Raw genomic sequence first — 16,693 nt, 5'->3', positions numbered from 1 at the left:
GTTGGGTTTACCTAGCCCAAGGAAATTAACTAATCCACGATGCATGGACCGATTTCATTTTGCATTTCTAACAGATGGATTAATTACCCGGCGGGCGAGCTGCTCCTTTTTCTTGTTCAACGAGCCGTTTCCGCTTCCGGATTGCACCGACACGTCAATAAATAGGATGGACGCGAGACACACGCGAAAGCCAATTCCTTCCAAACACGTAGATAAAAACTCGAAGCTTTGGCGTGGCCATTGCTTTTTCTCGGACATCCAGATCACACGTCAATCAAACAATATATAAATCTCAAAAACGACGTCCAAAGTGCAAACAGCACACCTTAACGTGACATTCAAAATAATAACAGACACCTAAAACCAAACAGATATCCCACGACACTACACAATGAACATCGACCAAAGTTTCCAAAATCGACTCTTAGGTTACATACAACACATGCTTGCTGCACTACAAGATTCAATCGAATCTGAAACCTTTGGCAGCTCACACATTGCACAAGCCCGACTTCCATCACCGTCAGCTTATCGCCTGCCCAGGTCATCTATCTATCTGCTTCTCCTCCATTTTGCATGTCCCCGCGGTCACGACCCTAGCATCTGCAGCAGCAGCGGATCCTTCTTATTACCAGCATATAGGAAGGTAGGTACAAGGCATATAGAGGGAAAAGAACAATGCTGCTATTCCCAGGAGATGAGATGGTTCATACCATGTTGGTGACAACAGCCACTTCATCTTCGCATTCATCGATCTCCTCAGCCCTCACCACGATGCTAGCGGAAGCCTCAAGGTCAACTCCTTTGGCCTTCAGCAACATGCTTGGGGGCTTGCTTCGTGCACACAAAAACACCACAACTATGAGATATAACAAAGGCTTGACTGCAGGCAAAGAAGGAACATGCACACTAATGTTGAACCTATGACATCACATAATCAACGTCCAGGTCATGATAAATGTGTGGTGTAGCCCATTGTCTCAATTTCTCTCTCAAGCAAATAACATTGCACAGCAAAAACACGAATGAGGCACTCCGTTGTGACAAACTAAATGGTGAGTAAATTTAAGTGGGTCACAGCTTGTATGGATGCATGGCCACAAAGCTGCATCTTCTCAGAGGCAGCTCAAACCTGAACCAACTATGTTGTTTAGGCGATGCATAACAGCATGCTGAATCTTACAAATAACAAACAGGCTGCAACATCAGTTGAAGAAGTACCAAAAAAGTAAACACTTTGCAAAAATGAAATGATGTCATTACCTATATATGTGGCAGTAATACTAGCACATATTTCAGCCACTCAGCAAACTAAACTTCCAAAGGAAATTGAACTGTAACCAGCATGAGGAAAAGGTCTCAGGTTGCATAGACACAAATGACAGCAGTAGAACTAATGTCTAACATACTGAACAGGGCCATATAGGCAAGCACATGATCAACATGCAGTCAAGATGGAGCAAAATGACCATCAACTAACTGAAACCCTACCAATGACTAAGGAGCGAATCATCAATATTATGCTATCAATTGATCAGTTCAACCTGTCAATGATTTTATGCATAAATAAAACCACAAGAGTAGCCAATCATACCAAATCAACTACTCCCTCCGATCCCAAAAAAGAGTCGGATTGGACAGTTTTCAAAAACAACCTCGTGTTTCATTTTTCCTCAACCCGCGGTACACCTTATCCTCTTCTCTCACCAGATGGTTGGAAAAAAAAGCGAAGAGAGTAGGAGACGCACGCGACCCAGCCATCTCCTTCGTTCTCGTTCCCCAATCTCTCTATCTCTCTGTACATCCACCCCAACAAGATCTAACTCCAATCCGGCCGACCTGCCCCATCCCCGCCCTTCCTCGTGGGCCGCCCAAGACCTCCACTGTCGCCGGCAGACCTTCCTTCCCCGCGCCTCAGTTCTGTCGACGAATCTCTGGCGGCTCAGGTTCCTGCAACTGCAACACGTCAAGGGCAACGAGGCTGGAGGAGGAATGGCTGTGGCTAGGCCTCGCCGGCGCCGCGGCCCGCGCCGGACCTGGACACCCCTCCTCACTCCTCCCTCAGTAGGATGGTCGCCGTCTCTCACCGACAAACTCGATAACCACTTAACCAGCAGAGGATCCACGTTTTTCTGATTTTACAAGGGTTTTTTTGTAAAATGTATTTGTATTAACCGCCAGACACTTTTTCCGGATCGGAGGGAGTACTTCGTAGAGCAGAATAGAGCAAGAACCTGCTAAACTGCAACAACACTAGAATCAAATTAACCAAGAGAAGTGTCTAATGTACCAGACCAATCAAGGCATGCACCTATACATCACAGAAAGATAGAACCTCATTTCGACAAAAGCATACATGGCGCAGTCCATAGAGAGAGAGAGAGAGAGAGAGAGAGAGAGAGAGAGAGAGAGAGACCTTCCGATGAGTGACGTGGTGATGTAAGAAAACAGGGGCAGCTCGGCTTCACGAACGCTAGCAGCGCCATCAGGAGCTCCGGGGAATAGCAGCACCACCTTTGGGCACAACCACAACACCAGAATGTGCTCCAGTTAAACCTTGCCACCCAACGATCAAACAAACAGATCAGAGTCTTAGTAATGGAGAACACAAAGGAACAGCAAGGCAAATGCCTAAACAGTACATGTGAGGTGCTACAAATTGTCAAATTTAGATGCTTACAAGAAAAAGAACCAAAGAGGGGTCCTTCAACTGTTGGGTCCAGCAGCATATGAAAATATAAGCATGGGCCACACTGCATGAGAAAATTGTAAGCTTCTTCAGAGAGCAATTGAGGACCAAGTAAATGCAGAAAATTTAGAACAGCTCATGACTGAACAGACAAGTACAATGGCAACTCAAACTCTACGTGTGAAGGCTGAAAGATAACTTACTATCATATCAAATCAACATATGATGCAGCCAGAACACGCTTGCATATGAGTCGGAGATGGAATATCTTTACATCCCAGCATTGTAGTATGCAAAACTGAAAGCATACATGGCACAGTCAAGAAAAAAAATAGTAGCTGAGAGAGGAGGGACCTTCCAGTGGGGGTCGCAGTGCTGTACGAGTCGTCCTAGTAGAAGAAAACAGGGGCAAAACTCAGCAACACAGACGCTGGCAGTGCCATTAGGAGGTCCGGCGGACAGCAGCACCACGACAAGAACAGGAGCGTAACCTGGGCAAAACTGAATCAGCTCCGATGTGGTATATAAACTCGGAAGCGTATAACTGCAGTACCATGAAAAGCGTGCTGACGTGTGACCCCGCGACAAGCATAATTGCAGTTACATGATTATTACAAGCACGGTAAAGGTTTTGAATCATTATGAAATTTGAGAAGGTCGAATATTATATGTTAGCAGCAAACATTTGAACCATGGTTAAATCCCCTAAATCAGTGTGCTCGAAATGCCTTGGGTGGAAGAATGCCACTCAATCGAAACAGAAATGGGCTGAGCAATATAGCTAGGTCTCATTTTTTTCCGCACATGGTGGTGTATAAACCTAGCAGCATTGTACCACATTGTACGTACAAGAACCTGCTAAACTGCAACAATCACTAGAATCAAATTAACCAAGACCAGTGTCTAACGTATCAGACCAATCAAGACATGCAAAAACACATATGATGCAACCAGAACACGCCTGGATATTGATCAGAGATGGAGCACCTTTACATCACAGCAAGCATGGTTTTAAAGGCGCCAAGGCGTCCCAAGGCGATGGGGGGGCGCCTGGACGCATAGGCGCCTAAGGCGCGTTGCAAGGCGACGCCTCTGTTGAAGTTGAAGCTGGAAGTTGAAGCCTTCGTTTCCTGTCGACGTCGCCTTCGTTTCCTGTCCAAGACGTCGTCCTCTTTCAGCCCAAAAGCCCCTTTCAGCCCAAAAAACCCAACTAACTATCTAAAGCCTAACCCTAGCGATCCCAGGAACAGCGCACACGAGCACGTCGTCCTCCACTGTTAGCGCCGCCGGCTCTCCTGGCTCTCCCATCGCTGACCGCCGGCTCTCCCGTCGCAGCGACCGCCGCCTCTCCCGTCTCCATGGGGCAAGGAGGAGGAGGAGGAGGAGGCCGGGCGGAGAGGCAGCCACAAGCTTGGCCGGAGCTGGGGAGGCCGCGTGAGAGGAGCTCCCTCCTCTCTCTCTTCTCTCCCAATCGATTCCCCTGGCATGTTCCCCTCTCTCTCTTCCCTCTCTTTCCCCATCCCTGGCCCCCAATTTCCCTCCCATGACCGCCAATTTCAGTTTTCCCTCCCGCCATCGCAGTTTCCCGCTCGACCTGACCGAGGCGTCCAGAAGCGAGGAAGGCGGAGATTTTTGCGCCTAGGCGACGCCTCTGGACGCCTCAGAGACGCCTCTGGACGCCTTGGACAGGAAACGAAGGCGACGTCGACGCCTTGACCTCCTGGAGCGCTCTGACGCTTAAGCGTCGCTTAGGCGACGCCTAGGCGACGCTTTTAAAACCATGACAGCAAGGTAGTAAACAAAATGAAATTCATTTTGACACAAGCAGATATGGCGCTGTCCAGAGAGAGAGAGAGAGACCTTCCGATGGGGGGCTCGGTGATGTAGGAAAGTTCCCAGTTTAAGAAAACAGGGTCAGCAGCTCGGCTTCACGGAAGCTGGCAGTGCCATCAGCAACACCACAACAAGCAGGACACCACCGGAACAGGAGCGTAGCCTGGGCAAAATTGGATCAGCTCATATGTAGTGTAAAAACTGGGAAGCTTATAGTTGCGGTTAGATTAAAAAAAAAGGCTCAAGATGTGCGACCTCACCACAAGCATAGTTGCAGCTACATGATTATTACAAGCATTGTAAAGGTTTAGAATGATGATTATGAAATTTGAGAAGGTCGAATTATTATATGTTAGCAGCAAACATTTGAAGCATGGTTCAAACCCCTAAACCAGTGTGGTCGAAGTACATTGGGTGGAAGAGATTTCCACTAACTCGGAACCGAAATGGGCAGAGCAATATAGTTCACTCTCTCTCTATCTTTTTGTTGGCACATGGCGGTGTATAATAAAGCTAGCAGCAGTGTAGCGCATTGTACATAGAAGGAACTCGCGAGTAAGTAGCTATATCGAAACAGAGGAATAACAGGTCGCGTCAACAGGGACAACTGATTCCTGTAATGTTGCATGAGTGTAGATAAGAAAGAGGTAGTCGACCGAAAAAGAGGAGACCAATTCCTACAATGTCCGGCCAAACTGGGTTTGATTCGATTCGTTGGGTGCTAGGTTTGGGGAAAGAGAGTGAAGATTGGAGGTTCCTCACCGTGCGGTTCTTCGTGGGCGGAGCGACGAGGTGGATGAGCACGCAAGGACGGGGATCTGGCGGCCACCGCCGGCAGAAGGAGCATTTCGTTGTAGGCTGGTAGCTGGCTAGCTGCGTGCGCTGCTCCGGGGCGCGCGCGACGCAGGCAGGCAAGGTCGACGGAGATCAAGGCTGCCGCGACGGCGTCGGATGGGCGAAAGAGGATCGCCGCCGCCTGTTTGGTGTGGAGCGGAGAGGGAGATGTTAGGGGTCAGGTCCTTTGGCCTTCAGCAGCATGGTTGGGGGCTTGCTTCATGCACACAAAAACACCACAACTGTGAGATATAATAAAGGCTTTCCTGCAGGCATATAAGGAACATGCACTGACATCACATAATCAACGTCCAGGACATGATAAATGTGTCGTGTAGCCCATTGTCTTAATTTCTCTCTCCAGCAAATAACATTGAACAGAAAAAACACGAATGAGGCAATCAGGTGTCACAAACTAAATGGTGAGTAAACTTAAGTGGGTCACAGCTTGTATGGATGCATGGCCATAAAGCTGCTTCTTCTCAGAGGCAGCCCCAACCTGAACAGGCTGCAACATCACTCGAAGAAGTAACAAAAAGATAACACTTCGCAAAAATGTAATGCTGTCATTACCTATATATGTGGCAATACTACTAGTATTTCAGCAACTCAACATACTAATCTTCCAAAGGAAATCGAATTGTAACCAGCATGATGAAAAGGTCTTAGGTTACATATACACAAATGACAGCAGGAGAACTAATGTCTAACATACCAAACAGTGCCTATAAAATCAAGGCATGCAAAAACACATATTGATCATATAAAATCGACTAGAGTGAAACAGAGCAAGAACCTGCTAAACTGCAACAATCACTATAATCAAATTAACCAAGACCAGATTCGTTGGGTTGTAGGTTTGGGAAAAGAGAGTGAAGAGGGGAGGTTCCTCACCGTGCGGTTCTTCGTGGGCGGAGCGGCGTGGTGGATGAGCACGCAAGGACGGGGGGGATCTGGCGGCCACCGCCGGCAGATCGAAGGAACATGTCGTGGTAGGCTGGTAGCTGGTCCGGGGCGCGCGCGACGCGACGCGGGCAGGCGAGGTGGACGGAGCGGCGCGCACGGATGCACGCGCGCGCCGGCGATCAAGGCCGCCGCGACGGCGTCGGATGGGCGAAAGAGGATCGCCGCCGCCGCCTGTTTGGTGTGGAGCGGAGAGGGAGATGATGTTAGGGTTTCTTTCGTTGGCCACAATTTTTGTTTTTTTCTTGATTGTATTGTAAGTGGGACGCGTGACTCTCCATCGATGGAGACTCCGTTTCGCCCGATCGGTAGCAGCGAGGAACGTGACACACGCAGCGGACGAAACGGAGACTCGCACCCACAGCTTCACGCGCGATCCTACTTCAGAGCATCGAGCTGCTGATCAAGTCGGAGGACGTGAGCGTGAAGCACCGCCACGAGTGCCTCCAATTTGGGCCAAGCAGACCACCCGGTCTCTCGACGCCTCCAATCTACTGCATCGGGCCGCTGATCAAATCGGAGGAGGTGGGCGTGAAGCGCGGCGACGAGTGCCTTGCGTGGTTGGACACGCAGCCCAAAGCAAGCGTGGTGTTCCTCTGCTTCGGCAGCCTCGGACGTTTCAGCGCCAAACAGACCAGGGAGGTGGCGGCCGGGCTGGAGGCCAGCGGCCAGAGGTTCCTGTGGGTCGTGCGGAGCCCGCCCAGCGAGAAAGACTCGGCGAAGACCAAGTTCGAGAAGCCAGCGGAGCCGGACTTCGACGCGCTCCTCCCCAAGGGTTTCCTGGACCGGACCAAGGGCAGGGGGCTCGTCGTCAAGTCGTGGGCGCCGCAGCGCGACGTGCTGGCGCACGACGCCGTGGGATGCTTCGTGACACACTGCGGCTGGAACTCGGTGCTCGAGTCGGTCATGGCGGGCGTGCCAATGCTGGCGTGGCCGCTCTACGCGGAGCAGAAGATGAACGTGGTGTTCTTGGAGCAGGAGATGAGGCTGGCCGTCGCGATGGAAGGGTACGACAAGGAGCTCGTGGAGGCCGATGAAGTTACCACAAAAGTCAGGTGGGTGATGGACTCGGAGGGCGGGAGGGTGCTCCGGGAGCGCACTCTTGCGGCGATGCGGCAGGCCAACGACGCTCTGCCCGAGGGAGGGGAGTCAGAGGCAACGTTGGCGGGCCTGGTGGATGTGTGGGTTCATGCTTGAGATGCACCGAAATGGGCATACTCACTTGTGCAGGACAGACGAGAGACATGGTTATTGCAACATCGTCTCCAATTGTTAACGTGCGATTTCAGGGTGATTTCAGTTCCGTTCTTTTGTGTAACAGCATCTCTAGCATGCCAGTCTCAAATTCGCTCAGCTGGAATAGAAATCATACTAGAACCTGCAAATCTTGAACAAACTGACTTTGCGACAAAATTCATTATAAGCTGTGTTATAATAAAGGCGTTGTAAACTCTGTTTCAGAACCTAGCAGGCGATCAGATTTATTGGATAACGAAAGCGATGCTAGAATGTGAGCAAAATCAAGAATGTTGATTTAAAACAAAGACTCGCGATTTTTGGTTCTGCACGGATCAAGTGCTTGAATCACTCACACTGTCTTACTCGCGATTTAATATGATGAAAGGAGTGATAAAGCTATTAAAGCTAATGCAAAATTGTGAAAACCCCAAAATTTAAACAACATCAATTTTACGACATTAGTATTGATCACATATCGCTAAACATGATTTCACACTAATCTCACGTCACCCCTATTTGTCCCATAGTCACGCACAGCCCAGCATGCCTGCTTCCTGTCCCTTTGGTCGAAGATGGCCTCCACGCTTCTCCTCGCTTGTGATCAACATGGGCTTAAAGACACGCTTAAATTCGGGCGTAAATGGGCTGGAAGAGATGGCCTCAATCTCAAACTTCACTCGCTCGATGTACCGACGTTCGTCCTAAAAAAACAGACGGTAAACTCTGTTCTTCTTCCTCCGATTCAGCCTGCGTCCGTACTTCTCCCCATGACTGTGCGGCGGCAATTTATTACACATGAAATCACCTCATAAATCCGAGCATTCAACGACTCAAAACTGCTCAATAGAGCTCATCCGCCGCCGCCGTTTCATCTAGCTTAAAAACATGCCGTTTCATATTAAATAAAATTCAATCACCAAAGTCCCAGCAATATTTGCTTATAAAGTTCTTCTACATCAGTTTCACTTTTCAGCCTCTATTAGAAATTCGAAATTTACAGTTTAGGACCTACCCACAATTGCTTAATAGCAAGGTAACTGCCAACTCAGTCCAAGTCATTCTTCTCACACTTGTAAAAACCACAGCTGTAAAAAGTCCACCTGTAGCTATGCATGTACATGAGTATGCTGCATGCACACCACCTGGCATATGCCACGAACCGACCAAGCCTCACCCTACTATAAATAGCAAGTCCTTCTCACTCTTCATCACTTTCTACAGCACACACTCCACCGCTCTCTCTCAGACCACCCCTTCTCCACCGCATCTGGCCTCTTCATCTATTCATTGTTGTGTTGGGTCCTTAGGGCATCTCCAACGGGGAGACGCAAATGGACACTGCGCGACCCTTTGTGTCCGCGCGGACCGGAAATGCGTCTGCACCCTGCTCTAGCGGGGCAACGCATCGTGTCCGGAGCATCCGCGGAGACGCATAACGCGGCGCAAATATGCGGCACGTTTGCATCTCCGCGGACACCGCGCGGTCGCCCGAGCGTCCGCTCGCTTGCCCCACGGGCCCGCCTCGTGCGACACTGGCTCGATTGGCCGAATTAAAGCGAGCAACCGCCGGGAGGTCAACCGCCGGAGTGGCAACCGCGGTGATCGATGCGCCAACCGCCGGAATGGAGCGCTCGAACCGTCGCGGAAGAGCAACCGCAGCCTCTTCGTTATATGTGCCACCATTAATCCCGTTGAATAAAACCCCGCGCCTGCTGTAATTCATGTCCAACCGGCTGCCATTCTTCTTCTTCTTCTCCAACACCGGCTAGCCACCATGAGCAACCTGTCGTTGCCATCGGACACCGACAACGAGGCGAAGCCGTCGGGATGGTGGCATTGGAGGGATAGGTTTGCGACGCCGAGCAACCCTAGCTCCCCGCAGACGGAGGGCGAGGAGGAGGGGCGTTGTTGGCCTCGACGGCTAGGATGAGGAGGAGGACTCCGACGCAAGGTGGGCATGGATGGAGGCGGCGGACGATGCGGCGGCGGCAAGGAAGGAGGCAAGGGCCCATGCGAGGGCGCAGGCACAGGCGGAGGCTCGTCGTCCTTCACTGACGACGAGGAAGACCCCAATGACCACCCGTCGGAGGGGAACTCAAACTCGTCGGACGCGTCGACCGGCAGTACCTCTTCGGAGGAGGTGACAAGCAGGAGGCGCATCCGTGAGGATGACGAGGCGGGGCCTTCTAACAAGAATGCCAAGAATTAGTTTAAACTTTGTTTATTTTCGCATTTGTTCTCCTAGTTTATATGTTAAATATGCTTGAACTTGTTCGATTCGACAAAGCATGTCATGATCAATTGAACTTATTTTCGCGTTTGTTCTCCAAGAATTAGTTAGTTTCTCCAAAATGCGTCGAACCGCTGGGGTTGCCTCCGACACAAACGGACAATTTGCGCCTAGCAGTCATTTCGCGTCCGCCAAAGCGACGTAAACGGACGCACGCGGATAATTTAGGAAATGCGTGGCCCTGTTGAAGATGTCCTTATTGATTGATCCCTGCTAGTGTTTCATTAGGTACTAGCACGGCCACCTGCTTGTGCTTTTACCTTTTTATGTAGCATCTTCCTCTGCTCTGAAATGTGACAATAAAGAAGAGTGGATTGATTCAGAGATTGTTACTAGCATGCCTAATGTCTCATCTTCTTACTTCACTAAAACCTGTAAGAGCTAGATTTAACTTGAGATCTCTCAAGGCTGTAGTAATAATGCATATTGATTAACTTGTTCTGTCTTGTCTGGAAAGAAAATAATCTGGAAGTTGCCTCTGCTTACTACTTTTGTACTAGTCTTGGTTGGCAGTGTACTACACCCTACTATACCTATCTCCTATAACTGGAAATTTGATTTGTGCTAGCATGTATGGAAGCAACTAGTATTGTACTAGTCCGATGCATAAAGAAAAATGGGGATTAGCACTTACATAGTTCTGGAAAGGGATTAGCTGTATGAGTTTATCGCTGGTACCACGCTCGCCGTGGCGCCGGCCTTGACGCGGCAGGCTCGGCCGTCCATGGTCGCTGAGCCGTACATGAAGCCGCGCGTTCCAGTTGCCATAGCCGCGCACCATACTGTGGGAAGCCAAAATTGAGGGGATCACGTAGTTGAGGTCATTAGGATGTTGTAGGTATTCACCACCATGATGCCGGAGTTGGTCGGAATAGATAGATTGTATCGCAGGAGGACAAGCTGGATCGGGAGGTCCTTAAAACGATCGAGGGGCAGGTGGAAAACCCTAATCCCCGCGTCTTTGTTGACAACCTGCTGTTCGTTCACGATCCCGGCCGAAATCAGTTTCAATCGCGTTCACGTCTGATGGCTTCTGTTAGCAATAAGGATGATCAAGGGGGAGCCGATGAAGCACCTACCCACCAGAAGTTGCTAGTAGGAGGCTTGGCTGTGTATGCACGAAGACGGGAAAGAAGGGCGACGGCTGTCTGCGAGGCACCAAAAAGCAGAATCGGCAGGCGGCGGCAAGGGATGGTCTGGAGTGTCTGCATGAGCTTCTTGAGGGAAAAGTGGACATGGATAATGATGACATCATTGAGCTTGAACCAGAAGAGGAGGAACCTCCGCCGGAGGAAGCATAGCGATGGCGTCTGGTTGGAAGGTATGTTAGTCACATAAAGCCAAACATAGAAGATATGACTGATCACTTTAATGGTGTATGACATCTGCGCACAGTGAACTTTGCTCCGATGGGTAAGAACTGGTTCCATGTGACATTGTTTTCAGAAGGCGACTTCACCTTTTGTTGCTCGAGGAGGACCATGGATTTATCAGGGCTACCTTATACTAGTGGCTAAGGTTCCTAATGGCGCTAGTGGGGATGCTCTCAGGTCATCTCCAACAGGGGGCGACCCATCCCGCGCCCGCGCGTCCGGATGGGTTAAATCGGACAAAAATATGTCCCAGCGCGCGGACCCATCCCTAAAACGGATGGTTGCGGCGTCCAGGATGACCCAAAGCCGGCCCAAATCTGGGCCTCGTTTGCGTGGCCGCGGACACGGAGGGCTTCCCTCTCGCGTCCTCCCCTTGTCCTCCCCTAGCCCGCATGCCTGCCTCCCAAAACACACCCACTCCACTCCCAAAAAAACCTAGAGATGGTCGACGAAGCTGCCGCCGCCACCTCCACCATCGGAGACGAGGCCGAGCTCGCAGCCGTTGCCACTCCTCTCGTGGAGGAGGCTCCTGTCGTGGACACTCCGGTGGTCGCGCAGCCCGCGGCGGAGATGAAGAAGGCGAAGCCCGAGCTCGTCGTGGAGCAGAGGGCGATCGAGAGCAAGAAGTGGGCCAACCGGCGTAGGGCGCTCAAACAACGGAAGAGGGAGGGCGCTGCCTTGGAGGAGCGACAGAGGGCGTCCGAGCAGTTCCAACTCCTCCAAACGGAGGCAAGAGCATGCCATGCTCTTTTACGGCCACACCGCACTCGCGCACCTGGCCGTCCCGGGCGCCAGCTCAGCCTCAGCGGGAAGCTTCGCCTCGTCCATGACCCGGCCCCTTCCTCCCCGGTCAACAGCCCCGCCGACTGCCCCGTTTGGGTACCCACCCAGCGCGCACGAAATGATGGCGCCGGCGGGGCGATACTTGTACCCGCCACAGGATGGGTCACCGGAGGTGGGCGAGTCTATCACGGGGTCGTCGCCTATATGGTGGACCCCACTGACCTCAACCATGCTCCGATGGCGCACTCCAAGGGACCCAGGCAGCTGCCCGCAGGTGCGTTGGCTGGTGCTCGCACCCTGTTCGATGATTTGTCAGGTGAGTGCGTGCCGCCATCTATGCAGGCAGCGACCACGATGTAGGCATCTCCGTCTTACCCGTCGATGAGGAGATGTTGTTCGTTGACGAGCTCACACAAGCCGCAAGTGCACAAGGTTGAGGTCGATGGGTTAGCAAAAGAACTAGCAACTACACATCTAGAGGACAAAAAGATTGTCAAGGGGTGGTTGGCCATTGGGCAAGATCCACTGACACACTACAAGAAAAGTTCTGATAGACAACGTCTCAAAATCGTCCGCTAAGGGGTATTTTTCGTCGCCTATGGGCCTAACCCGACGATATGGGTTCTGTTGTGGAAACTGCGTCAGGCAAAGTCCTACGACGATTTTTTCGGTCCGTCGCGCTTGGGCGCCCTTCCGCCACGGAAAATCGGACCGTTGCTAAAGTGTTTCCGGGAGCCCGTTGACTGCTGACGTCATGCAAACTGACACGTGGCAGACGCCGTTAACTGGCAGTTAACGGCGTTAACCGCTGAAACCCCGTGGTAGATGGTAGGCCCACACGAGGCCTGCCACGTCTTAAGCGGGCCGGCCCATTAAGTTTGCGGGCCGGGCCGGTGACTTAGTTTGACCGGTCAACTATATATCCGGGCTGGTCCATTAGTTACGTGGGCGGGCCTAACCTCTAAGGTTGACGGTCAAAACATTAATGGGCCGGCCCACTAAGCATGTGGGCGGGCCGAATGCACTCATTTGACCGGTCCAACGAGGCAAAGGCCGGCCCACAAACCCTGTGCGACCCACTGTCCTGTTATCGGGCCGGCCCATTTACCAAGTGGGGTCCACCTTAAAGCAAGTGGGCCGGCCCAAGAAGTTATTGGGCCGGCCCAATTAGCATGTGGGTCCCACTTTCCTGCTATCGGGCCGGTCCATTTAGTACGTGGGGTCCACATTAGAGCAAGTGGGCCGCCCAACAAGCCGATGGGCGGGCCAAAAGCACAGTGGGTCCCTCTTTCTGTTAAAGGCCGGCCCATTTAGTATGTGGGGTCCACCATATAGCTAGTGGGCCGGCCCAACAAGATAGTGGGATGGGCCAAAAACACAGGTGGGTCCCACTTTCCTGTTATAGGGCCGACCCATTTAGTATGTGGGGTCCACAATATAGCAAGTGGGCCGGCCCAACAAGCTAGTGGGCCGGGCCAAAAACACAAGTGGGTCCCACTTTCCTCTTAAAGGGCGGTCCATTTAGTATGTGGGGTCCACCATGTAGCAAGTGGGCCGGCCCAACAAGATAGTGGGCCGGGCCAAAAGCACAGTGGGTCCCACTTTCTGTTAAAGGGCCACCCATTTAGTATGTAGGGTCCACCTTATAGCAAGTGGGCGGCCCAACAAGATAGTGGGCGGGCCAAAAACACAGTGGGTCCCACTTTCCTCTTAAAAGGCCGGCCCATTTAGTATGTGGGATCCACCACAAAAGCAATTGGGGTGGCCCAACTAGTTAGTGGGCCGGCCCGGTAGTGGGTGGGGTCCACCTTAAAGCAAGTGGGCCACCAATTAGAGTGTGGGGTCCTCAGTAAATCAAGTGGGCCGGCCCAATAAGTAAGTGGGCCACCGTTTAGTTGTTGTTTATATGCCGGCATAATAGGCGCTTTAGGATTTTGCGGGCCGGCACATATGTGATTTCGGTTAATTGGGCCGTTTAAGGGATGGGAATTCGTGATTTAGATACGAGAATATTTACGCAAAGCAATGATTTCTCGGATAGCCTCACTTACCACAAGCAACAAAGAAAAATGCGCGAAAGAACTATAAAAACTAACTAAATATTACATCAGTGCATGGCTTTGAAAAAATATTACGTAACCCAGAGAAATTGAATGGTAATTAAACCTAGCAATACAATGAAGCCATCCCAAGCAATCTTTTAAGTTGTCCATGCAAAGACCTATATCTCAAACAAAGACATTACAAGTTAAGACAAAGAACAATGGAAAGGCAAAGACACTACAATATTGTTTGCCAAAGAATTTGGAACTCATCATTTCGTCGTTATAACAAGATCATTGTAATGCGCATAATAAGCAAACAAAGAGTGCATGCCGCATACCAACAGCCAATATAACAGAGCATGTTAGAATGAAACAGACAGACTTACTACTGTCGAGTCCCATGCAAACCAACATGTTCAGTGGAGTACAAAATTGGCATGAACAACATAGTAGCAGCTATAAATTTTGTAACAACGATCGAGCAAGATGAAGCTATGATGGCTACATCTACGGAGCGAGGAATGTAAACCAAAAATAGAAGTTACGATGGCAAAAGCTAAAGAGGAGGGAATGTGAACCAACATGTGCCAAGTGCAATTACTTCATTTTGGCCGTGAACTAAATAATACTCCTGAACTTATTGTGAAGGGGATGCAAATCAAGATGTTTCGGGATATAAACTTGTAATGAGCAACACATAGAGGATAGTTAATGCTGGAGCTTAGGATGGACCGGATACGTAATATAGTGGGATCACTGTGAACTTGTATAAGAGGGAATGCAAACCAATATGTTCAGCATTCCATATGTGAGCGTCATGCCAAGTCAGAGAAACAAGTCAATAATGCAGCTTTTGAAGAACAAGATGGCACGCAAAATTATTATCTAGTAATATGACAAGTTTATTTGTACTACAGGCTAGATAGCAGAGTGATAGCATGCCAAACTAAGTCCTTACTTTGTTAGCTTACAATGAAGTAGATACAAAACAATGGCATCACCTGTAGTACAGGGAATGCAAGCCAACATGTTCATGGAGTAAAAAATTGGCACAAACAACATAGTAGCAGGCCATATTTTTTGTAACAACGACTGAGCAAGATAAAGTTATGATGGCTAGATCTACAGAGCAGGCAATGTAAACCAAATATAGAAGTTACGATGCCAAAAGCTATAGAGCAGGGAATGCGAACCAACATGTGCAATTACTTAAAATTGGCCATGAACTAAATAATAGCAGGATGTTACTATAATACCTATAATTTTTGTAACAACGACTGAGCAAGATAGAAGTTATGATGGCTACATCTATAGAGCAGGGAATGCAAACCAAAATGTTCAATCGCTTAAAGTTAGCAATGAACTAGAAAATAGCAAGGTGTTACGGTCATAGCTAGGAATGAATTAAAGAGCTTCAGACAAACAAGCATCTGAACCCAGGGCGCTAACAAGGGACTTACATTAGGAGAAGCACTCTGTGGGAGTCACAGCAGATCTTCCTGGGGTTGATAGATCCGGTGATGAAGTACGCTACATGTGCTACTTGGGGTTGGAGAGACGGCCATTACACTTCATGGTTACTCCTCTCATCTGCAAAAACGTAACGGTGCGTCGTTAGCGTAAACAAAGTTCCCCCAAGATTAAACAAGAACTTGCAGGCAAGCAATAGAAAAGCGACAATAGAAGAGTTTAGATCTTGCACGGCGCCGGTGAAGCAGATCCGGTCCATGCACAGCGGTGTCGGTGAGCAAGATCCGATGCGGTGGACGACGGATCCGGCGAAGCGGCTCCGGTGGGTTGGACGATACCTCAATTTGAAGCGACTGCGGTAGACTGCTGGATGAGCATATGGTTTCGAGGTTCGGTGGGGATGATCCGGTCCGGTTGATGACGGCGTCGATGAAGCAGCTCCGGCAGGCAGCCGGATGACGAGGATCGCGAGGCCTCAGGTAGGCCAGGGAAGTCCGGCAGGGATGTTCCGGTGCGGTGGTCGTGGAGGTGGGAGAGAGAGGGACTTGGGAAGTTCCGGTGGGTGTGGTCTCAGAGGAGAGACTGAGGGAAATGAATTTTTTCGGTTAGTTTCCGGGGCTAGGGAGGTGGTGATCGAAAAAAATGACGGGTAGACCCCCCACCAACCGACTTATATGTGGACATTGTTGTCATCTTTACGAGGGTAGAATGGGAAGTTAGAAGCGTGTGAAATATTTGTATTTTTCGGGCGGGAAGTTTTGCCGCTGGAATGAGATTTCGAATTTGGCTACAGTCCAAGTAATACAAAAATATGAGACTGTACTAGTACGGCCAAATGTCACATCAAGTCATCATCACGTTGAAAATCGGTTACCACGATCATAATCATGATGTATCTTGAAAATCCATTTTGAAAAGCCCTTTATTTCAGGATCGGTTGGAGATTTTGCAGCTTGACTGAAAATTGATTTTGAATACGACTATGGTGCAAGTAATACACTCGTGATTGTAATATATAAGGCCAGGGGTAGACCATGCTACTTTGTAGCCCTGTTCAGCAAAAAAAAGGCCAGGGGTCACATCAAGCCATCATCATAAAATCATTTACACCCAAGTTCTTTCAAAGTTCAATCCAAAAACGCGTCTGAAATATTCCGGATTCATTTTGCGGGGG

At 50.0% G+C, this 16,693-nt stretch overlaps 1 protein-coding gene and 1 long non-coding RNA gene across 8 annotated transcripts; one reads left to right on the top strand and one right to left on the bottom strand.

The window, feature by feature from the left end:
* Positions 1-263: 263 nt before the first annotated feature.
* LOC127343475 (uncharacterized) lies at positions 264-6,677 on the bottom strand. Of its 7 annotated transcripts, XR_011755743.1 has the most exons (9): positions 6,251-6,677; positions 5,285-5,573; positions 4,550-4,685; positions 3,677-3,841; positions 2,893-3,180; positions 2,681-2,753; positions 2,417-2,556; positions 714-834; positions 264-603 (listed from the first exon to the last, which is right to left on the bottom strand). It is a non-coding gene; the product is annotated as an uncharacterized lncRNA (long non-coding RNA). The 7 variants fall into 7 exon arrangements; XR_007877276.2 differs by lacking the exon at positions 3,677-3,841 and having other exon boundaries at positions 3,044-3,180; positions 6,251-6,672; XR_007877275.2 differs by lacking the exon at positions 3,677-3,841 and having other exon boundaries at positions 5,285-5,569; positions 6,251-6,671.
* Positions 6,678-6,709: 32 nt separating this feature from the next.
* Positions 6,710-7,630, top strand: LOC139838098 (UDP-glycosyltransferase 1-like; the record flags this gene model as incomplete). The annotated part of the gene is made up of 1 exon (XM_071827449.1): positions 6,710-7,630. A coding segment is annotated over one exon (807 nt), but the record flags the coding sequence as incomplete, so codon positions are not given.
* Positions 7,631-16,693: the final 9,063 nt, after the last annotated feature.

Source organism: Lolium perenne, chromosome 3 (assembly GCF_019359855.2).
Source record: "Lolium perenne isolate Kyuss_39 chromosome 3, Kyuss_2.0, whole genome shotgun sequence".
In the NCBI taxonomy this organism is placed as follows: Eukaryota; Viridiplantae; Streptophyta; class Magnoliopsida; order Poales; family Poaceae; genus Lolium; species Lolium perenne.
This window is presented reverse-complemented; position numbering and strand designations above follow the sequence as displayed.